At 34.3% G+C, this 24,107-nt stretch overlaps 4 protein-coding genes across 5 annotated transcripts in view; 1 reads left to right on the top strand and 3 right to left on the bottom strand.

The window, feature by feature from the left end:
- LOC107476440 (DDT domain-containing protein PTM) overlaps nucleotides 1–6,315 on the top strand; it is an 8,429-nt gene extending 2,114 nt beyond the window's left edge. The window contains 8 exon segments of the mRNA XM_016096250.3: nucleotides 112–1,264; nucleotides 1,609–1,894; nucleotides 3,214–3,338; nucleotides 3,430–3,893; nucleotides 4,003–4,031; nucleotides 4,288–4,845; nucleotides 4,935–5,127; nucleotides 5,130–6,315. Coding sequence (XP_015951736.3) covers nucleotides 112–1,264; nucleotides 1,609–1,894; nucleotides 3,214–3,338; nucleotides 3,430–3,893; nucleotides 4,003–4,031; nucleotides 4,288–4,845; nucleotides 4,935–5,127; nucleotides 5,130–5,721 — 3,400 coding nt within the window. The 3' untranslated portion in view covers nucleotides 5,722–6,315.
- A 29-nt stretch (nucleotides 6,316–6,344) lies between these two features.
- On the bottom strand, nucleotides 6,345–15,060 carry LOC107476439 (AP-2 complex subunit alpha-1). The gene is made up of 27 exons (XM_016096249.3): nucleotides 14,630–15,060; nucleotides 14,016–14,147; nucleotides 13,684–13,809; nucleotides 12,704–12,766; nucleotides 12,533–12,630; nucleotides 12,236–12,443; nucleotides 11,985–12,056; nucleotides 11,816–11,908; nucleotides 11,240–11,341; nucleotides 10,953–11,050; nucleotides 10,579–10,660; nucleotides 10,326–10,414; nucleotides 10,117–10,222; nucleotides 9,970–10,035; nucleotides 9,676–9,782; nucleotides 9,479–9,583; nucleotides 9,267–9,387; nucleotides 8,954–9,154; nucleotides 8,631–8,861; nucleotides 8,216–8,296; nucleotides 7,885–8,049; nucleotides 7,721–7,807; nucleotides 7,492–7,617; nucleotides 7,292–7,372; nucleotides 7,126–7,197; nucleotides 6,934–7,013; nucleotides 6,345–6,848 (listed from the first exon to the last, which is right to left on the bottom strand). The coding sequence occupies exons 1-27, from the start codon at nucleotides 14,759–14,761 to the stop codon at nucleotides 6,704–6,706; spliced, it is 3,069 nt and encodes a 1,022-aa protein (XP_015951735.1). The 5' UTR covers nucleotides 14,762–15,060; the 3' UTR covers nucleotides 6,345–6,703.
- A 1,719-nt stretch (nucleotides 15,061–16,779) lies between these two features.
- Nucleotides 16,780–18,616, bottom strand: LOC107476441 (transcription elongation factor 1 homolog). Of its 2 annotated transcripts, none has more exons than XM_016096254.3 (5): nucleotides 18,551–18,616; nucleotides 17,669–17,827; nucleotides 17,341–17,411; nucleotides 17,185–17,206; nucleotides 16,780–17,076 (listed from the first exon to the last, which is right to left on the bottom strand). In XM_016096254.3, exons 2-5 carry the CDS (start codon nucleotides 17,782–17,784, stop codon nucleotides 17,010–17,012), a joined length of 276 nt encoding a protein of 91 aa, XP_015951740.1. In that variant the 5' UTR covers nucleotides 17,785–17,827; nucleotides 18,551–18,616; the 3' UTR covers nucleotides 16,780–17,009. The 2 variants fall into 2 exon arrangements, with proteins under 2 accessions (XP_015951740.1, XP_052115477.1); XM_052259517.1 differs by lacking the exon at nucleotides 18,551–18,616 and adding an exon at nucleotides 18,356–18,479 and having other exon boundaries at nucleotides 17,669–17,877.
- Nucleotides 18,617–19,914: 1,298 nt separating this feature from the next.
- LOC107476442 (BTB/POZ domain-containing protein At3g44820-like) lies at nucleotides 19,915–23,124 on the bottom strand. The gene is made up of 4 exons (XM_016096255.3): nucleotides 22,937–23,124; nucleotides 22,651–22,720; nucleotides 20,928–22,121; nucleotides 19,915–20,851 (listed from the first exon to the last, which is right to left on the bottom strand). Exons 1-4 carry the CDS (start codon nucleotides 22,984–22,986, stop codon nucleotides 20,279–20,281), a joined length of 1,887 nt encoding a protein of 628 aa, XP_015951741.1. The 5' UTR covers nucleotides 22,987–23,124; the 3' UTR covers nucleotides 19,915–20,278.
- Between the last annotated feature and the right edge of the window lie 983 nt (nucleotides 23,125–24,107).

A 24,107-nucleotide genomic window follows, 5' to 3' on the forward strand; every position in this document is an offset into this window, starting at 1 on the left:
TTGTGCTTTAGTCTACTTCCTTTCCATCCCTTTGCTATCCTCCTTAGAGTAGATGTACAAAACTTCCCAAATTCATCTTCATGATCTTTAAAAAAAAATGGATGATTGCAGGCTCAATGTCAACAATGATGAATTCTGTCTTAAATATTACAACCAGAGTGACATTCCTAATGTTATCCAAGTGCTTTGCGGATCCTTGCAGCATAGACCAATATACTATGATATTTGCATGGCAGTTATGCAATATTGGAATATTTCTGAAAGAGTCTTGCCTCTTCCTCCTCCGTCAAGTGAAGATGGTCATAAGCCTGTTAGTTTGGTGAATGGAGAGTACTCTCACACTTTGAGCTTGATTTATAGTGGCAATGTAGTCCCTTCATATGATACCTCAACAACTAACACTGTAAATCATGGTCCCGAAAGCAGCGGTAATGAGCTCCCTACCACAAATATGAAGCTTCCTCAGGAAACTAGGATGGTGTCACTAATGTCAAATGATTCTGGGTCTGTTTCTGTTAGTAATCAGTCTGAGTTGAACTATCGAAGTTCTGTCAATGGGTTAACTGTGGTGGCTTCTTCACGCTCTTTGATAAACAGCCAATATAGTAATAATGGCCATTCAAATGATATTGTGCTGCCAGTGAAATTTTCTCTGGAAACCAAAGAGAGCACCCGAGTTGGCTTTGGAAAGGTGGAACACAAAACAACTAACAATGTTGGGTACATGGGTTTGTCCTATAAACCTTTGTCATACATTAATAACTATATGCATGGTGATTTTGCTGCATCAGCAGCTGCTAAATTGGCCGTTCTATCCTCAGAGGAATCTAGGTCAGAGGGTCATGTTTCCGACAGTCAGAAGAAAACGATAGCTCAGATCACATATTTGCAAGCAAAAGCGTTCTCACAAATAGCTTCACGTTTCTTTTGGCCAGCTACTGAAAAGAAGCTAATGGAGGTGCCAAGAGAGAGGTGTGGCTGGTGCTTTTCTTGTAAAGCCCCTGTTTCAAGCAAGAGAGGATGCATGTTAAATCATGCCCTTATAAATGCCACAAAAAGTGCGCTGAAAGTTCTTGCTGGTTTTCCTCCACTAAGGAGTGGAGAGGGAATCCTTCCTAGTATTGCAACATACATTTTATACATGGAGGAATGTTTACATGGTTTAATAGTTGGGCCCTTTCTAAGTCCAAGTTATAGAAAGCAATGGCGAATGCGGGTTGAACAGGCCACAACATTTAGCTCTATCAAACCACTCTTGCTTGATGTGAGTGGCATTTAATTTTCCAATTTGGTTGAATGTTGTATTTTACTTCTGCATGTTTTTTAATAAATTGAATACATACATTTTTATTTAGTCAATTTAACACTTTTTTTTTTATTTTCAAATTCTGTATGTGAAGCTCACTATCTATCGCACTTTTTGGAGTGTGCTAAACTTGGTGAATTTTAACAGTTTGTGTACTTGTTATTGGATATAGAATGCTCTGTACATATGTGCATGTTACCCTTTCTCAAAATTATTCATTATGATGCATTTATAGGTTGTACCATATGAGTAGGTTTGTTAAGCCATTATTTTTCCAGTAGCTGATGAATTTTCATTTTCAGCTTGAGGAAAATATTCGCATGATTACTTTCTGCGGGGATTGGCATAAGTTGATGGATGATTGGTTGGTTGAATTTTCTATGATTCAAAGGTCTGCATCTGCTCTTGGAACAACACAGAAACGTGCACCAAGTGGGAGGCGTTACAAGAAACGCTCAGCTACTGAAGAACCTACACCTGATGGTTGCCATGAAAGCTTTGAGTGGTGGCGGGGTGGGAAATTCACCAAGTTTATATTCCAAAAAGCTGTTTTGCCAAGATCCCTGGTCAGGAAAGCTGCACGCCAAGGTATTCTATTTTTGCCTCAAAAAATTATACCATAATGATGATGAGCCTGAGTAAGAAATCCTGAATTTGATTTTTCTAAAACAAAGCACATATTGATTTGAAATATGTTCTAAAATTGTCATTTTTATTATAATTTTTTTGGTTATTTATTATTTATTTTTTCTAATACTAAGAATAAATTAATTGAATTTGTATACTTATTACTTAATATACTGCCTCTGGTTAGAACAAGTAATGATAAAAAACCAGACTTGAGATTCAACCGAACTGTTACTAAGTGTATGCTTATATTATATATAAACTAGTTTGTGACTCCCATAGGCGCGCAGGGAATTCATGCATATGTCAGCAACATATACTTTTTTTATTTACACATAAAAATTAAAAACTACGACAATATATTGATGATCAATTCAAAAAATAAGGAAGTGTGATATTGCCTTGTATTAATGAGTCATTTAATATTTTCTCTTTCCTCATTAATATGCACCCTCCACTATAGGGGTTTCCTCTATCTAAATTATGTATATGTAGTATTATTAGTTTCTGTTTTCTAATTTTGCTTTCTAGAATAATGTTACCTTTTTTTTAAATAAAATAATAGTAATTTTTCCAAACAAAACATCTAGTAATATATACTGTTCAACATTATTTATTTGTAAAGAGTAAACAAATATCTTATGTGTATTGCCAAAAATTGAAATTATTTAAGAACCCAAAAATACAACATACGTATATGACATTTCAAATATGCACGGATATATCATTAGCAATAAAATTCCAAATATAACTAGAAGCATTACATATAATATGTTTTTTTATTTAATTTTTCCAACAACCCTAATTAGCTTGAGTATGATAATTTAGTATATAACAAATTGAACACAAATTATTAAATAAAAAATCTTGTTTATGACAGAGTTATATTTAAGATCACTTATATATTATTAAGTATTTCAGCAATAAAAACAATAATTATTTAATTAGAAAAAATAGCAGGGAGAGAATATTTGCGAGGAAAGAGAAAATGGTAAATGAGTCATTAATATGATTATGACAATATTACATATTTATTCTTACTTTTAATTAGTCATGAATAAATTATAGTGGATTTTATGTCTCAAAAAATGTGTATGTAGGTTAGAATATTCCAATATATATGAAGTATAGTATGAGAAAAACTTGACATATGGAGCATTTATGCTTCACAATGTTTATTGTATAAATTTTTTTACCCCGTAATGCTACTACACATGTATGGTTTTAAGTTCATTAAATTTGTGAAGTCAATAAAGCATGTTATTTATTGTGAGCAACAGGTGGTTCGAGGAAAATCTCTGGTATTTTCTATGCTGATGGATCTGAAATCCCTAAAAGGACCAGACAGTTTGTGTGGAGAGTTGCAGTACAGATGTGTAAGACTGCATCACAGCTGGCACTTCAGGTTTGTATAGTTTATTGTCAGTTTGCTTTCTTCTTTGAGCATATTGAATGTTGCAAAGATTGCTACTTATGATATAAATTGTTTGCATCAGGTCAGATATCTAGATTTTTATATCAGATGGAGTGATCTAATTCGTCCAGAGCAGAATATTCAGGATGGTAAAGGTCAAGAAACTGACGCTTCTGCTTTCAGAAATGCAAATATTTGTGATAAAAAGCTTGTAGAGGGGAAAACTTGTTACGGAGTAGCATTTGGGAGCCAAAAGCATCTTTCTACTCGTTTAATGAAAAATGTTATTGAAATTGAGCAAGGTATAGAAGGAAAGGAAAAGTATTGGTTTCCCGAAACACGCATTCCTTTATATTTGGTGAAAGAGTATGAAGAAAGCAATGGAAACGGACCATCTGTTGGTGAGCACTTGAATACTGCATCACAACAATTGCTCAGTCGGTGGTTGAAAGCATCCCGCAAGGATATTTTTTTCTACCTTACCTGCAAGAGAGACAATTTGGACATGTTCTTGTGTTCTGTATGTCATACTGGTGTTCCATTAAGGTTGCCTAACTTTTACTACTAGTTCATTGATTTGTTTTTAATTTCCCTTGCGACTTTTCTTTATTCCTATTGTTTGCTAGACATTAATCTTTATCTGGCATGGTTTCAGGAATGCGCTCAAGTGCAATACTTGTCAAGGTATATCAGTCATCCTTTTACTATTATGCTTTCATAGGTCTCTTGTATATGCAGATATGATTCAGTTATATTTGATCCACATGTTAAAAGGAACCTTGCCTTTTGTAAATCATTGAAAGTAAATCCAGAACTAATTTTTTTGCTGCTACTTTGGCATTGGGGTTGTGTTAGATGGTTTTCTTCATTCTTTATTTTATTTTTTCTATTATAGTTCATTAATGTATCCTGTTTAAAATTTTGTTCAATTGAGCATTAGGTTTTTGTCACGAGGGCTGTTCCCTAAGGTCAACAATCTTCACAAATAAGAAAGTTGAGTACTTGACCACGTGCAACCAATGTTATCATGCCAAGTTCCTTGCTCAAAAGGAGACCAGTAATGAATCTCCAACCAGCCCCTTACTCTTACAAGGACGTGAAAACAACTCTCTTCCTATCCTAAAGGGATTAAAGTCTAAATATTCTGATCTAGCACAGAAGTCTGCCAAGGCAAAGGATAGCCGTCCAGAAGCAAAACAAGTTGCTTCAATGACAGTTTTGAAGGAAGCAAAGACTTCCGCCAGGTCAAAGGATAGTCATCCAGACAGAAAACAACTTGCTTCTGGTTCCAGCTCGGCAACCGTAACCCGTCGTAGGAATTGTTCTTGGGGTGTGATATGGAAGAAGAAAAATATTGATGATACAGGCGATGAATTTAGGCTCAAAAACATACTTTTAAAGGGAGCTTCAGGAATTCCTCAAGAGCCACCAATTTGTCACTTGTGCCGTAAGAAATACTGTTCCGATCTGATGTACATTCACTGTGAGTCATGCTCAAGTAAGTATTCTCTATTAACCTACACATTTTTAAAGGCTTTTTTTTTTCAATTTTTTTTATCTCTGTATTTTGGTTTTGGCTTTTGACAGATTGGTATCATGCTGAAGCTGTTGAACTCGATGAGTCCAAAATTTTTGATGTACTGGGCTTCAAATGTTGCAAGTGTCGCAGGATAAAATCACCTGATTGTCCTTATGCTGATACTAAGCGCAAGACACAAGATGGTAAGAGGACAAGGACTTCAAAGAAAGAGTATTCTGGTCCAGATTCTGATTCTGGAACATCAAGTTAGAGGATGCTGAGTGGAGTACTCTCTCTGGCCCTGGGCCTCGGAAACTACCAGTGAGACGGCATGTTAAACGTGAGGGGGACTGTGATGGATTTTACGTAGAGAAACCGTTGTATGATGAAACTTTGGCACATAATGAAGCGGGTGATATGTACAAACCCGAGCCTTTAGACTATGACTCTGTCGTGCCGAATGATAGCAATCTACTTAATGAAGCGGAAGGTTCACAGTATGAATTTGCGGACTTTGAACCCCATACCTACTTCTCTGTAACGGAACTGCTGCTCCCAGATGATAGTAGCCAGCTTGAGGGAGCTGATGCATCTGGTGAATTGTCAGGATATTTGGGGAATTCTTGTACACAAGTTCCTGAAGAATGCGGTGTAACTTTAGATGACAAATCAGAACCTGCCCTATCCTTTGAAGACGCTGTTTATAGTTGTTGGCAGTGCGGGCAAATGGAACCAGCCCCTGATCTGTGTTGCGAGATTTGTGGGATTTTTATTCACAGTCAATGCTCTCCTTGGGTTGAGTCACCATCAAGGCTTGGAAATTGGAGGTGTGGCAATTGCCGGGAATGGCAATAGCTGATTCACTTGTCATTTTGTTGAATTTGAATTTGGGAAATTATCCCTCTGGATTGAAGTGGGTTGAAGCTTCTGATGCCTTAACAGTGATAAATCGTACAAGTCAGCTCAAATGAATATTTGCACTTTCTTGGCAGTATCTCCCCGTGGACGAGGTGAATTGTTTGCGAATCTTTCAAGGGCAAATTTATGCTGTGTGCTTTGTCTTGCCATTATTCTGTGCACTGTTCACCGAAATATAACTGCCTGTGCAGTGCCCAGCGGACCCGGTGTACTCAATCGACGAAAGGATCTGGTGAGTTTGTCGTTAGTTTGCTTTGATCCTATAACGAGATTTTTTAATCAAATCAGTCGGTCACTCGCATGGGGGATTGTTTTCCCATTTTACGGTTCGTAGATAAGCATTGTTTTTGTGACGCTTATCTGATGGAATTATTTGTATAGATGAGAATCCTCAATTTTTTATGGAGGTTGGTTAAAACTATGAAGCTTCGATCTATTACGAAAGAAGCTTCTATACTGCTTCCATTCATTTTCACTCGTAGTAGTGAAAGAAAGCACGTTAGGATCCAATGCTGGCCTGGCCTTACTTAACTCTTTTGTGGTCTTATATTAAACTCAGGTTTTCCGCCTAATTCGTGTGTTAGCATAGCACCGAATCCAGTATTATTATTGGCAAAAGAAAGTAAACATGTGATACATACAATCTAATCTATGACGCAAAATATTTTACATTATAAATACACCCTGGTAAAAATAGGCAAGAGCTCACGGATAAGAGAACTAAATAAACACTCGAGAGAATTAACTCACTCTAGGGGAAAGAATCTTAAAAAATGCCGACCTACCGAGACTACACTGACAGTTTTCTGATTCCGCCAGTCCACGCATCATGAAATTGTATATGCAACTCAATTGGCTTACGATAAATCCACCTCAATAACGTACAATAAATCATTGGCTTATGCATCTATCTACTTTGTCACAGAAGAGCAGCAAGCATAGCCCCGGGGTCTGTCGATGCTGCCACATCACTGGCTTGTTGAAGTGGTGTTGGAGATGCTTGTGGAGGTTTCTGGATTGCTGGGGGAATGCTGACTAGCATTTCCTTTATAAACATCTTCAACCTGAAACCAAATGCAAATTATATGAAGAAAAAGCTCTTTCAAGTATGTTTGATAGGTCACGTAAATTGAAAACTAAATTGCATACTCAAATGTTAGTGTTGGGTCTCCCGAAGCAACCGTCATTCGTAGCTGGGTTCTGTCTGCTGGATCCGTTTCAATTCGTATCTGAATATTTAAATTGTTACAACTTCTTTCATCCTTCAATAATGCTGTGTATTATCTCTACGATGTAGAATTCCTAAGTAAATAGATTCCTAAAGCAAACATGAATACTAACCAAACAGAGCATTGCTCTTGTATTTTCTGAATAGAATGTTGCACACGCAACAAGATTGTTTGGATTGGGATCCTAAAACAAATAGATAGCAGAAAGAGTTATGATATAAATCAATTGGTGTACAATAGGAAGATACGAAAGATAAAAAATAATAGTTGGGAATTACCAGCCCCGGGCAGACTGTCAAAGAGTAACTATCGAATAAGTTGGCCATTTCAAGCAACGGAAGTGGTTTGACACCTCTAACCTGCAAAAATAACAAAATAAACTGATGACTGCATGATCCATATTCAACAATATACATTTGCAAAGTTAAATTCAACTTCCTAGAGTAAGTATACTACTCTAGGTGCACATAATACATACCACTTCTTGAAGCTTTAAAGGTGGTCCAGATAGGGATCTCCATTGAGCGAAAAAATCTTCAGCAGATATAGATATAGGCTGAAGAAATTTATTTAGGACAGCTGGAAGCTGAAGTTTGACGTTGACCTGTGAAAGGACACATATGTATGCAGTTACACACATAGGGTACTGAGAATGAAGCTCAATGATTTTTCCAGATAGTAACAAACACAGGTTCAAATTTACGTACCATATCATTACCAAACTTGTATGAGAAGTCAAGAACAGCCACATCCCTGCTTGGGAGGAGATTAACAACTTCAAGTGGGCATTGCACCTACGCAGCCAAGAGGTCAGGGAAATGTGAACAAATTATTAAAGCAGCAACATTTAACATTGGTCGTGTTGTCTCACCTGTGCCCGGGGAGGTATAGTTTCTGGTACTAATGAGAGCTCCGTCTTTAAATGAGTGGGTGGCAATATTATAGCTTGAACAGAGAGGAGAGGAGAAGTATTCTTGTTTCCCAAAAAAAGAACAACGCGTCCCTGATGAGCTCTCCATTCTGCTTTAAGGCCAATCTGTTGCAAAAATGAATGTACATACAAAAAAGTAAGGACACCAAGAATCTACTATAACGTTGACCCTTAATTACTGAAAATACTAAAGATGTCTCTGTCAGTGAACTGCAAGTATATTTTGGACTGATGTTACAAAAATAATAAACAATAATGTTGGAGGAAAAACCTGAATGTAAGGATCCTCATATAGAACACCACTATCCTTCAAGCACAAAGAACGAAACCTTTCAGCGATATTTCCAATTGGCTGCACAAAGGGTGGTATTCGTTACATTCCAATACATACAGGCGGTAATATCTTTCTAATGTTGAATAACGGATGACAAGTCTCCATCAGATAGGTAAAATGGTCTATCATAAAGTATTCTTCATTCATGTAAAGAAAAGCCTTTGGCACAGAAACCAACATTTGACTCATGCCGGATCATTTATGAAAATGAAAAAAGTCTAACAAGAATGTTTTCCTCAACTGATCAGTAAAATTTAAATATGGAATGTTCTAGTAACATTCCAATAAAATGGGTAAAGTTAAAACTTAAAAGACTTTAGAATTGTTATGGTACTATAATCAATACAAGTACCTGCACAGCATTAGCTTGCTGATCAACAGGAACGAGGGCTGATGACTCAACTGCAATACCTCCCAATCCCAAATTGGAATTTGACTTAGGTTGGACAATGCTGCTGGGTGGGCCCTCAATAGCCAATGTATCCAAGAGAACACCATCAAGGTCGGCAGATTGAGGCAGAGCCTCTACTTTACTCAAAGTCCCATTTACCTGGGGTAATCTTTGATCCTCTGAATCATTATCCTATTAAAACATGAAGTCCACATCAAACTAAGAAGCAACTGGGGCAAACGTGTTATTTCTTCTGAGGATGATAGAATGAGACTTAAACTAACCATGTTACTCCTTGTGCTGGGGTTGGGCACCTTTAAAAGACCAAGTTGGTTGACCATGACTGCTGGTGTACCATTAGTAGGGTGTTGGTCAGATACAACCAATGCATTTGATGTTTGAGAAAGTTGCTGGGCTCGCAACTTCATTGCACTTTGTTCTGCAGTATCAACTTCAGTGTCTTCAGCCCTTTTGATCAATGCAGACTGAAGCCAAAGTAGATTAAACCATGAGTATAATACCATTGGTGAATAAACTGATGAAACAAAATTATAAATAAGCTGCCTCTAAAATGCTGAACCAATAAGGCAATAATACCTGCCGTTCAGGGAATTTAGGCATTTCAGCTAATATATCTACTAATGCTGCACCTTTTCTACTCAAGGCAAAATATTCAACAGCCCGCTGCTGTATCTCAACTTCAATGCAACTCTCATATCTAAAGATATGAGCAAATGCATCAGAATCTCAAGCTTTATGACAAACCATAGACCAACTCATGAAAAATAAATTGAATAGGTATAACTCACTTTTTGAATATTGCCCATATCTGATTCTGTAGATCAGGGTCTGGTGGTTGAGTGTGCATAAGAATTTTAGCATATGTTGATAGAAGAATAGGAATAGTAGAAGTCCTGAAAATAAAGCATATCTAGGTCAAACAGAACATCGGAACCCAGCTATGAATTAAGCGAGGTATCTGCTGATATGGACCGATTCTGCTTACGATACAGTAGGAAGCTTCTCATGTATGATGTTAAATATTTCCCTTGGACTAAACCCAGGTTGTCTCACTAGAAGGTGCCCAAACTCTCCAAGGATATATGCACTAACCTGTTGAAATGCATGCAACTAGAAAAATTAATAATGAGCTATAATCAGATCTCATGCTATATGCCTATATCACGGTGTTTTGATTAAGTATAAACCAATTATCTGTGTCTGAATTTAATACAAACTAAAAGTTAATAAACATGAGCAGGGGGGAGCTTTTACTAAATGGTGACAACAGCACACAAACCTTAACCATTGTCTCATGTATGGCAGGCTTATCAAGATACTCTCGAGCTTTTGCTGCGGCATAAGGCTGATCAAAGACATAAAAAAGTCCCTGTTAGCAATGTATATACTAGGAAGAAGTAAGAGTTGATACGAACTTCTGTTTCACCTGTAGATCATCATTATTTGTAACAAATTGTATCACACGAAACCAGATGTCATCACTAACAAATTCTCCAGCCTTGTCAATTAGTTGAAGGATCACATCTACATACCTGTAATAAAATAAGGATGGCCCAGTTCATGATGGATAGTAGTTTTAATACGCAAATACAGTACAGTGTACTTCAGCAATGAGACAAATAGCAAAAGTATTACCAAGAAAGATCTGGTGTAAACTTCTCCGCAAGAATAGCTGCTTTTAGTGATAATTCCTCTCGCATTGCAAAATCTGCTGTGCTGAGATACTACAACATAGTAGAAGTTACAAAATAATAATTTGGGTGGTTCAATTCAACTGTAACATCAGTTTTTTTTTTCCCTAAATAAAAAAACTTCATTTGGTAAGGATACAAAGGGTTTAAAATGAGATTTTCAAATTCACAGGAATCACCGTAAATCTAGTTCATACCTGCAGTAGTTCTTCAACTATATCCTTTGCATTTGAAACATCACACATGCTATAAAGCAAATCCAAAGCACGCCTTCGAATACTGAGTATAAACCAACCACTTAGAAATACTAGATTCAACAAAGAATGACATTAAGAATAACGGAATTAAATATGTATCATACTGGAGATTTTAAGCACTTTTAGAGTTTTTAGTAGAAGAAAACTATATCGTCAATGGAAGGACATTTTTCCCTTCAGAGTACGACGTTAACATGCACGTACAATAATTATATCCAATTTGTGCAAGCTTTACTTGGAACACAAATAACGGGGATGAGATATATAAACTATAAAGAATTGATGATTTCACAACATAGGACAGTGTGTATAACCTGATGTCAGGATCTTTCAATGAGGTAATAATCTGAGCCTGGTGCCTTTTTATGATATCTTGCACATCTGTAATCATAAACATTCTAGTCATATTTTCCTGCATCACAATAGCATATATGTTATGAACTCTACATTGCATTCTGACAGTAACTTTAGCCTTTTAAACTATAAATATGATATCTTCTACTGCATAGTATTTATATTTTATGTCGCACGGTTCTTCCCCAAAAAGAGAACTTAAAACAAATTTAGGGATAAATGAACAGTGTCAGTGACAGCAATTTACCAAGCCTAGATATCGAATATTTGGCTCTCGAACAGCAATAAATTTTCCAAGAAGAGTCACACATTGAGACATCATCTCTTTTTCAGCATCAAGATGCATAACCTGCAGCAGGCAATTGGAATAGATAATATAACAAAACTACTATATGTAAAATTGCAAGATAAGAGGAAGAGAATGAACATATGGCTACCAGATGCACTGTACAATTCAATTAAGAGCATGGTAGAAAACCCTACAGAAGAGTCATATGTGTCTGTTAATGACAGGCTACAGAACCTACCACATGCATACACAGAAGAGTATAATTTAAGCCACATGGTAACATTTGTCATTAGGATCACAACAGCATCTATTATATTTGAGCAGTTACATTCAAAAAACGAAATCAATCATGAGAATGAATGTGGTTGTCCAAGAATAGTATAATTTCTAAGGAAATTTTCCTAAAACCTCAGCTAATTTGACAAATAAATTCAAAATAAAGAATTTGCATTTAGCGAGTCATTCATAACAAGATCATTAACGTAAAGAAAAAATGCTTTTCTTGTTTAAAATATAAAATGCCAATGTACATACCAGAGCAAGGGCTTCAAAAAGAACAGCATGAGATGCATTATTTTTGTTCACATTTTTTACCACATCAGTGCCCATCAATATCCTTTGTAAGACCTGAAATGATTAATCCAAGAGTTAGCAAGACTTAATAATTAAACAAAGTTATTAGTATGTGTTAAAATATCCAAACCTCAAATAGTGATCTTCTGGTATTTGGATCTTCAATGATCGGAAAATACTGAAGGGCCCTCATTGTTTTGACCTATGTTAAGAACGAACCAAACAAGCAATACAAGGTTGACAAGCGTCGTAAGGGAAAGTAAGAGTTGCAAAATTGGGGAAGCATACTTTTTACTTTCATTAAAAGCTACACTGCAAGAATAGCACCCAAAATCTCCTTAAATCCAAAGCTATCAAAGGAAAAGGGTAAAAGTTACACACCTGAAGCCAGGGAGATGGGATGCCGTAGTAAGTGTACTCTTGCGGAATATCCTGGTTCCTAGCAAGGCGTTCTAAAATTTTTACACACTTGGGAAGACAACTCCAATATGCCTCATAATTGTTTGACACCAAAGCAACAAGGAGACTCATAGAAGAAGTCAAAACACCAAGGTCTCGTTCATCCAAAAGTTGTGCCATCCGAACCGCCCTGAAATATATTATAAGAAATTATCAAGATACATTTGAGGTAAAAACATTGAAGACAGCATGTTACCAGCAAAGTGACATTCAAATTACCACCCATCTACATTGACAACATCTGGATTTTTCCTGTATAATCGCAGTAAGCATAAAGCAGCTTTTTTTTTCACAAGCGGCCTGCAACTGCTAGATACCTAGATCACAAAAGCATAAATTATTTTCTCATGGAAAATATTAATTAATTAATAATTATGCATAATTTCTTACCAGCAACTTCTGTACATCAGGTGCTAAGGACTCGGAAAATTCTCTTCCACCAATATTTCCAACCTGCAAAATAGAATACACAATATGATAGCAACGAAAATAACATTCCAGCTTACATAGCTTGGAATTGGAAGGATAATTTTTTTCAGGACAAACAAGTGAACACATGCAATATTCAGAGAGCAAAAAGTGATAGCATGTACAAAAAAGAAATTTACAGATATTCTGATCCTGTACTCAAGTTGGAAAAAAGGTCCAAAATTTAGGGTAATCAAAACCAAACAAATAAAGCTCCACCAAATGTTTCAAAGTTCTCACTCTCTATGTATAGAAGAAAACTGCATTCTCAAATATTACAAATCAGAATAGTGAACCATATATGGAGTGCTCCATAATCAGATCCCAGAGAGCTATATGACCTCAGAGATATTTTATCCAAGCAGTTGAAAACTATATCTGAATACATGTTTTAACAGTTAGAGTGGTACTGAGAATAAAATAAGAGCAAGAAAGGTAGGAAAATTTACTATTAATGCTTTTAATATGGTCATATTTATCTGATTAAATTAAGCACATGATCATAATGACTAAAAGGGAAAACAAATAACAATATAATGGGGAAACTCATCAATTTATGAAATGTATACTCATTGGAAGTCCATATGGCCATTTAAATTTCTTTTTTTAGTGTCAATTGCAAAACATAACTCCACCTATGCTACACCTGCGGTACATAGCCGGTCCCAAGCCCGGATAAAGGAGGAGAGTTGTGTTAGGCCTTCGACAGCCAACATAAAAACTTAGTTGAATATTCATGACATGGATCAATTGCAAAACATAAGATGTAATATACAAACAATGTGGCCTCTTTTCTAGAGCTTCTCATTATTGCATTTTGAATAAGAGAAGCACAGTTGTACAGTTAATAAGAGAGTAAGCCACATAATTATAGAAGGTTGACAATTTTTCCATTACCATACCATAGTCAATGCTAAGCACTGAAATGTTTCATTGCGACCAATAATATCAGTCCGCACAGTATTTATTGCCAATCTCAGAAAGTCATGGTTTTCATTGACCAGACATGATGTCACAATGTACCCAACCTGCAATTAGTTATTGTGAAGTTAGAAACTATGTTTTCTCTGCCAGGTTTACCTTTGAACAATCTAAGATAATGACAACAACAACAACAACAAAGTCTTGTCCAATTATCCTACAAGATGAAGTATGCTATTGAACAATCTAAGAATTGCTAATATATATAGCTAGTAACACAACATTGTGGAAAGATGACAGAGAAAGATTTTACCTGCTTTTCTGGATACTTTGGAGCAGATATTAGAGAAACGGCTTCCATGTGACCAAAATCCACATCATAGCCAAGCATATATATGTAAAGCATTTTCCATACATATTTCTTTTTGTCATATGGTTTCAAACCCTAAACATAGAATCAAAAGGGATAAGATCAACATGCATTGCCATGACACTTACACTGCTTTGATTAATAGAAAACAACAACAGAATATGCACATTGAATGATAGGATTTTTCCCCCTTAAAAATATTTGCAACCAAAAAATTATGCAGAGTAACTATCCCTATTTGCAATGTATGTAACTGAATCTGACGAAACGACCTTCTAGCATAATGATAATTAAAATGACACAGCTCAAATGCAGTAATAAGCAAAAATTAACTACCAGGCTTCAACAACAAAATTCTTCATCGGAGTTTAGCATCAAGTATATTAACAACACTTTCTAATGTCATTCTACATGAACTTGAACTACACAGCTAATGAAATAGTTCAACCACATAAACTCGAAGATAAATTCGACGGAACATTCAAATCCTACGCGAAAACTCAAATAGCGAAAACCGAATCAAACTCGAAGATAAAAGAAAAGCAAAGAATCCTAACCTTCTCGCTCTTGAAGCGAGTTCGGATTTTTCCGAGCTCCTTGTCGACGCGTAGCCTCTCCTGTTCCTTGTTCTGACAGTTGCGGACATCGCTGATGAACACCGACAGACCTCTCATTCCCGATAACGCCATCTCCACAGCTCACAGATCCGCCGGGAGATGGAGCGGATCCCGCCGTCTACTCTTTCGAATGAAAAAAAACCGGTAGACAGGTTCCACGGTGGCTCCGATGATGACGGATTTTGAAGTTCGATGGATCCAATCACCAATGGAAAATTCTGGTGTATGAACGAGGTTCAAATTTTCAGCTCACGGATTCGGAAAAACGAAAATGCATGCTCAGAGAGAATCTAGAGAGATACAATGGCAGAAAAGAAGAGAGAAAAAATGGAGTGAAGACCAAACGAACAAAATTGTAAAAACTGGAACACACTCGCGGAAGCAGCTATATTTTAACACTTTACGATTAAACCAAATATAGAATGATTTAAATGTTATGTATCTAATTAAATAAAATAATCGTATAAAATTCTTTATATTTTTCTGTATCAAAATTATACTCATTAAGTTATAAAATTTACATTTACATAAAGATACATTTTATACTTAAAGAGCTAGGTTAAGATGTACAAATATAAATAATATCTTCATGTTGTAGCATATTCATTATTATTCCATTTCACTTAATCCTTTTTTCAGTTATTATTATAATTATGATTATGATTATGATTTTTTTTTTCTCTGACTGATCTATAATACTTCAATTCTTTTGTTCGTGCAGCAATTTGAGATTGGTAACTTTTAAAATTTATATTGTATGTTGTGACTTTGTGCCTCATACTCTCGTTGCAATCCTCTTTTGTACTCGCAATTTCAATGGTTGAAGTCAAAGGTATCAATGTATCATACACTTGGGTCAAAATGGAGGGAAACAGGTGTGATGCACTTTGCAGTTTGTACCATACACCATAATTCAACTCCTGAAGTGACGCTACTTTAGCTGACACTATAAAAGTTCATTCAAATTAAAGTTTTGAGAAATATTAAACAGCTTAAATATTTAGACGGTTGGTTGAGCACCATTAATTTTGTGAGATAAGGCTGACCTGCTTAAATAGTAATGTAAACGAACTGTAAGAATTCTTTAACTTAATTGGTCCCTTCTTCCTATTTTTAGTACTATTGAATTCTTATCAGAAGACACTACAATTAGGATATTCAAATCCAAACCGATCTAAATTAAATCGCTCATCCAAATCGATCCAAATAAAAAATCGATTAAAACTGCACTAATTCGAATTTAATTGGATTCTATTTTTTGTAAACTGCTGGATTGGATCAGATTTCGGATCTACTTTTCATAACCGATCTAATTCAATCCAAACTGCACAATGTGCTATAATATTATTATTTTATTATTATATTTATAATTATACTTATAACATGTTCAATTTATTATACATTTTTCTATTATTTATGTATTATTATTATTTAATAAATATTTTATGTTCAAAATATTATTTACTTATTTATTTTAACTAACCTATAATTTTATTTCTATTGTTATGTTATCGTTGATTTTTTAAGATATTGTTAAGACTTGTTATGTCATTGTTAATTATTTAAAATTTGATGTTGAGACTTGTTATATGTATTTACTTTTTTATTTAAAAAATCGCAAATCTAAACCAATCTAAACCGCTTGTAATCGAATCAGACCGAATTTCCAAAAAAAATTCATCCAATCCAAACTGCACCACACATAAATTAAGCGTTCGAATCGGATGAATTTTTCTTTAAAACCGAACCAAACCGTACCCCAAACACCCCAAACTACAATTATGAACTGGAAGGAGTAATTTTATTTGGATAACAAATTGTCTTACTCTCTTATTACTTTAGTAAACTCTCATTTAATCACAATACCACAACTTACTACAATAACCAATAAATTTCACCAACTATATTAGGTCACATTTCAACTCTTACTCTTTCCATAACTCATCAAATCCAACCATAAATTAATGTCTCACACCTTTAATAAAAGGTATCCATTGAAGACTATATATCTTTATGCAATTTTTTTTTTAAATAAATTTAGAAAGAAAAATAACCATTACCCGAAAAGATCAACTAAATTAGAAAAAATGGACTTACAAAAATAAAACGCAACTTCTTAATTAATTTTAATATCCCACCATATACATTAAAAACTAAAATAGCACACTAGTTTTACAAAGGTCCATACGAACCGCATAAGACTTAATTTAATTATTCTTGAGTAACAACTAACAACCTTCTGTAAGTCTATGACTATACGATTAAGGAACTAAGATTCCATTTACAAAATTTACTAAAAAAAAAAACGAAGTCGATTTTCCTATGCTTCCTCTCCCTCCTCTTCAAGTTTGTTCACTCGTTCACACTCATCAATCCACTCGCTGTATCTGCATTTAGATGATATATAAAACCACATCAAAGTTATGTAAGAAATCCAAGATATAGTGAGTGATTAAGGAAAGAAGTTTCCGATAAATTACAAAATAGGCACTTACATATCTATTGGTTCACTCAAAGCTGCAGCAACAGGATTAAAAAAAAATAACATTAGTTAGTATAAATTCCCAAACTCTTAAACCAGGATAGCAGCCTTAATGAACGTAACTACGGATTAGGGGGAATTTTAAATCATCAATTACCATTCAATTTACCTGTGATGGCTGTGCTGAAACTCTCCTGACATATCCTACATGCAAGCTCACCGATCATATTCTTCATATCACTGAACCCATCACAGCTAGTGTTACAAATAACAAATCTTCAAAGCATCAAATTTTACGCACACAGTTGAAATTAATTATTAAAGCCAATTGGGTATGCAATTGCCATCCCCATGTTAATTATTTTCATAGCAGTATCTCCATCAAGTATCAATGGCATCATTGCTTTAACATCTATTCATACATTGCAAGAAAATCATAAATGCCACGACATGCAAAACATCAATCAGAGCAATCACACAGTTTAGTTCAAACTTACATATGACACTCAACACTGTTCTCATGGTTGCAGAAGGGGCAACTGAAAACAGTTTCAAGCTTTTCTCGCTTCTTCTTTGGCGCTGCAGCCTTCTTCCTTGATTTCCTTTTCCCCATCGGTTTCGTGTTGAAAAAAATTAAAACCAAACCGTGCCTCCACCTTTACAATCATTCACAATATTCAATATTACTAACATTTTCTTAAAAAACCTCAATAACTCTTAATTAATCTTTATTTCATTCTACCTAAGAATACCTAATCCCCCTCTGATAACCTCCAAGGCAATCAAACTCGAGAGTTCACCCAAAGTCATGGAACTTACACAATTAAATCAATTTAAATCTTAAAAGTAAACTCGTATACTTTTTAGGACAAGTTACCGAAATAAATTTTTTGAAAACTAATATTACTAGAATACAACATTTGAACAAGAAGACGCAAATACAACTTTTATAATTCTATAGAAACTGACATATTAAGAATTGACGTATTAACATTTGTGCCAATTCTATAAAAGTTAATGCTTATAGCAGATTAAGAATTGACGTATTAACGTAAACTGTTACAGGGTGCAGCGATTTAAAGAACTGAACAAAGAAAAATCCGCGGCACTCCTATAGCAGTTTCTTCCCAAATGCAACATTGAGAAAACCGTGGTACTCCTATAGCAACTAACTCCTAACTAACCATAAACGTCTAAAATTTGCTGTTAACGGTGCAAGGAGCTGAATTGTTCGGAAACACAGAAAAAGAATACTGATAAGCTTGGAACGAAGAGAAAGAAATAAGAAACTCGTATTTTAGAAAGAAAAAAAGAAAAGAAAAGAATATCAGTGTGATGAATAATAGTGAGAAAATTTGCAATGAGAACCGAGAACGTACCAGAATTGAATTGGAAGTGCAAATGTAATAGATGCGTAAAGAAGAAAGGTTATTTATAGAGTTTTTAGCATTGAAGCAAAGTGTGACACACTGACACTTGTATTTATATGCTCGCGCTTGGTGGGTGCCATTGAAGTTTCTGGATACTGTTGTTTCTACGACGTCGTCACGAGGTAGTTTACTTTTGGAGGGAAAGACCCAAAAATGTTTAACGGTCAACGTTTTGTTTCCTTACAAATTGTTCATACAATTTCTTGTCATAAACAATGATTCAATAAAATCCGTATAAAGTAGCAAATTCAATATTTGTTGTTTTATCTAAAATCATATACTACCCATAATACTTTTTCCTTTTTCTAACCGGTGCTATAAACGATCGACAAAACATTAAATTAAAAAGAACACTTCACTAACATCTAAATTTATATACGTCTATATCTATATTAAAAAAAAAAGAAAATTTTGCTCTCCTTCTATTAGCTACTAAAATAAATAACTAATATTCTCTTTTTTTCTATTTATAAAATATATATATTTTTTGTAATTTAAAAAAATAATCTATTTTAAATTTTTTGTATTAATTAATGTTAATTTTATTTATTTTTTAAAAAAAATTAAATTATTTTTTATAAAAATACCCTTTAACAAATATTTTAATTTTTTGTCATCAAATTTTTCTTACCAAAATACTCTTTAATAAATTTTTTAAAAATCATAATTTAATAATTAAAAAATTATTGAAGAATATCTTAGAAAAAATAAATTAATTATTAAATTTTTTAAAAATAGTTTAGTAAAAATATAATTTAATTAATAAAAAAATATTTTATTAAAAGATATTTTTTGCTAAAGTGTATTTTTGTAAAAATATTTAAAAAAAATAAAATTAACATTAGTTAATACAAAAGTTTAAAATAGATTAAAGAGGAGTTTTTTAAAAATTATAAAGAAAAGGAATGTATATTTTACAAATAGAGACGAGAAGAGTGTCATTTTATTTCTCAAGAGAGAATGGTGAAATTTTCTCAAAAAAAAAATTGTGTACAAATTTTTTTCAAAATATCTTTTATTATATATAATTAATAAAAAATTATTTTGTTAACTATAACAGTTAAAAGCATGTCATTTTAACTTTTATATAACATATTTACTGTCTTAACTCATCTCAAATTTGTTATTATTGTTTATTTTAATTTATAAAAAGATAAATTAATATGCACCTTAGTACCTTCCAATACACTAGTGTAGATAAATTCGAATGGATGTACATCATCAACTATGAATATTATTGATACATTTCTGAACTAAAATATAATGTACATCTTGCTAAACTTTAATTGTCAATTTCATGGCACAACACTAACTTTGAATTTCCATCTGTATAAAAGTGATATGTCACTAGCTTATGGTTGATGAAGAATAAATACAGAGGGATAAATATAATAGCATTCCCCAATTCAAAACAAGAACAAAAACATCCTCCAATTAGGAAAATTTGATGTTTCCCGGTGAAACTTTACTTCTAAGAAGTCTACATGTTATACACAAGGGAAAGAAATGGAAAATGTCCATTGTCCAAGCTTGAAGCTTGTAAACTTCTCTGAAATTTATTATAAAAGAAATGGATCAAGAAACATTTTCCTTCCCTTTCCTTTGTAGAAATTTAGAAACCACACAAAACTGCAAAACTGCTATGTATGTGTAAAGAGGAGCTATTATTTGTTTATATTACACCAAAGAAAAACTTTTTCTGTGTGCAGACCTATGTGATTGAGGTTCATATTCAATCGATGCTCTTGATCGATGACCAGTGCGATCACGAGTTTCTGGTTGAGTCTCTGAAGATCGACGCCGACCAAGCTTCCACCCAATTTTCCGGGCAACTAACCGAGGAGAGCTAAGGGAACTATGGGATTTTGATATGGTTTTCATTTCTTGCTTTATTTTACCAAATTCTTGTTCAAGTTCTCCAACTCTAGACCTCATATTTTCCATATCCACCTTTAGAACTTGATTTTCGCGTACCACAGTCACCCATCCATCCCTTTGTACGATTTGACCTGCCGTATCGCCTGCAACAATTGAAGGAGCTGCCGGGTTGATTTCATTGTCCAATGCATGGAGACAGCTGGCTAATGCCGTTCTTAACTGCAGCTGTTCGAAGAACAACACTTGAAGAACAACTCTGAGGGGAAACCTATCGTTTTGTGATGCATGTGTGCAGGCATGGATTGAGAGTTTCTGGAAGTCAATAATGCCACACAGTTCTTCTTTCTCTTTGTCTGAGAGCCATGGATGTGCCTGCACAATACCACAGCAGTTACTAAAACAATTGCAAATTGCCTTTCAATTGAAGTGCATCTCAAGAAACACAAACCTTGAAATATATGTCGAGTGCTCTGTAAATTCCATCATGCAATGATCTTGATGACTCTGGAAGGGATTCTGCGAGGGAGCGTATCTTTCCAGGTTTCAAATTTACATCAGAAGCAATTTCTGCAATGTAGCTATCTATCAACTTTCCAACTTTCATTAAGGATTCAGATGATGGTAGTGCTTGTGGATCAACCGATGAAGAAGAAAAGGCGGTTTTATTTGATTCTGTAGACATAAAGTGATGGACAATCCGCTCAATGCAGTCCGTGTTATATAGCGTATCGGAATCTGAATAATTAGGAATGAGAAGACTATCCAGAGTTGCCAGTTCCAATTGTGTACCTACTCTCCTCTCTAATGAATCCTTGCATGTCTGATTCACATTCAATATCAAAGCCACGCGAACAAGCCCCAGTAGGAAACGACAAAAGGATGTTCCCTTCCTGAAAGGAAGGAGTTTCTCTATGCTTTCCAATAGAACCCTCTGATCAACGGCAGATGGTGTGAAACTGAAGCTTGCAACCGTTCTAGTCTTGCTACCTTGTCCACTCTGCCAACGATCCAAACCTGGTAAGTATTTCCTACAATAGTACATTATGGCACCTTCAAGGTTTTCGGGTCTTATACCCCTCACTTGCATTGTCTTAAAAAGCCTCTCAAACAAACTCACACTCAGAAATGAGATGTCTTCAAACCACCAGTCAGACTCTGAGCTTTGAATTCTTGCGCCGGTATTTATACCATTCCATAGAATGCTTCCACCAGGACTTTGTAAACTCCCATACATCATCCTTGGCCATCCGAACAAACTAGGATCTGTACAAACCATCACTGAGAGAGCATTCAAACACTTGTCGACTAAGTGAAGCTTTTCAGCCTTCTGTAGAATAGGCTCAGAACTTTGGAGAGCCAAAATACAATCTTTCCAATTGTGCAGAATATTCTTATGGAAAAAGCCCTCTGATCTCGATAACAAATTATCTTCCCCGAATTCATCTGTCATTTCAAGGTAGTCTGCGGCACAATAAACTAAAATTACATTTCTGGCTGTCAATTCCACACGAAAACCGTAACAGAATTTGGCCACAATTAAGAAAGTGTCAGGGCCACCAGGGAATTCTTCCAGCACCAGCACCATATTACTGGATTCTTCATGTTTTTGTACAATTTTTCCACATTTTGCCACAAGAGGGAACTGCATTGTTGCCAAAGAATATCTTATTCAAAGTACAACTTAAGAATATTCATATCAAATACATAACATTATGGCTAACATAAAACAATTCCTTGTATTATTATTATTATTACTATTATTAGAGTTTTGCTAACAAAGTGCCTTAAGATGATTAATGTAGAAAGTTTTTCATTGAAAACACAATAACTTTAAGTTTCCAATGCTTTTCCAACCCGTATCCAATCCTAAATGTCTGCAAATTATGCATAAACTAAAAATAGCAACAAGTGATCCTTCAAAACAATCCAATATGGTTGACTTTTGTCATCATTGAAGAATGTACAGCATGAGCAGCAGTATCAATGAGTCTTATTATACTTTTAATTACAGAGGGGTGCTAAACTCTCATTTATTAAAATAAAACTCTAAACCAATAGCATCTAAGCAATTAATTGCATAGAAGTAGCAGACTGAACACCTCATACTGGAGCTCAAAGCACAAAGTAGTAGAAGGAATAACAATTATTAAAGGAAGCCATTCATAGTATACCTTATGAAGATGGAAAGTAACGCCTTCAATGGAAACACTAATATCACTAGGCAGTTCACCATTGCAAAACCTACCAAAACCACACAGAAAAAAAAATCACCAATCAAACACTGTTTCCTTTCTATACACACAAATGCATGCAGCACACAAAAAAAGCTCAACAACAACAAATCAAAGCCCATAGCTCATTCAAACCGATCGTGTACAATAAATTATGGAAGCATAACAATGAATCGAAATTAAGATTGAAAAGGAACATTAAAAAGGGTAACAGTGATAACAATACCAGTGATTGCCTTCTCTACGAAACCCAGAATGCTTCCCAGCTGGAGCCATATCTGAAGGACCCTTCCTTTCCTTTTTCTCTCTCTAATTATAATCTCTACCAACCCAACAACAACATTCTGTTGCCAAAAAAACCGATTTGGTAAAAAAAAATCAAAAAGGAATAATAAGAAAATGAACGATGAAGAAAAGAAGAGAAAGAATGGATATAATGAATGGAAGAGTCAAATGAATATAAATAAGGTCATGTATGGAACAGTCAACAGTGACGATTGGGTCAGCTAAGAAAATCACCCGATTAAACACTCTTAAAGTCTAAACATAACATTGTAACATTCACAATTCAATTTTTTAATATATTTATTATGTATTTATTTATTAACAATAATAAATTTCTTGTTAAAAAAGTATAATTTTTCTTTTCAGTGAAAAAGGGCGTGGTTTTATGGTAAAAAAAAAAATGAAAAATGACGCACGGATCACGACGCTAAAGACGGTCCGGTCGTCTAAAGTCGGAACAACAATAATGTAGGCACCAAAAAATTAAGGTGATTGCTATAATAATTAAAAAATAGTGTTTATTCAAATTTTATTATAAAAAATAAGTTAGATATATATTAGATATTAGGCTGCGTTTATTTACACAGACAGGACACTAAGACAAGGACACAGAGATACAAAATTGTATTTGGTAGAGAAGATATGAACAGAGACAATGTGTCTAGAGACATGAATTAGTGTATTTTATATCCATTCTGACAGAAAGGACACGGAGATACTAACAAAAGACACAACTTATTTTTTATTTTTTTATTATTCTTGTTAATTTTTCATAATTATATTTTTTTATTATTATATTTTTCATCTCAAATTTTTTGAATAAAAAAATAAAAATAAATTAAATTTTTATAATTTGTTTTAGTTTATCACTAAATAAAATATAAGAATACAAAATTTTGTGTATTTGACTCTTTGTTCATCAATGTCTTGTCCTATCTTATTCTCAGTATCTTATCCTATCCTGTTCTTAGAAACAAATGCAGTCTTAAATAATAAGTATTATAAAATTTATCATAAATTAAATTGTATATAATTAGTTCCCTCCCAAACAAATTAGTAATCTTAGAAGAAATTATTTGATAAACACTTGAATCAAAATGGCTAATACTTTA

Source organism: Arachis duranensis, chromosome 3, assembly GCF_000817695.3.
Source record: "Arachis duranensis cultivar V14167 chromosome 3, aradu.V14167.gnm2.J7QH, whole genome shotgun sequence".
In the NCBI taxonomy this organism is placed as follows: domain Eukaryota; kingdom Viridiplantae; phylum Streptophyta; class Magnoliopsida; order Fabales; family Fabaceae; genus Arachis; species Arachis duranensis.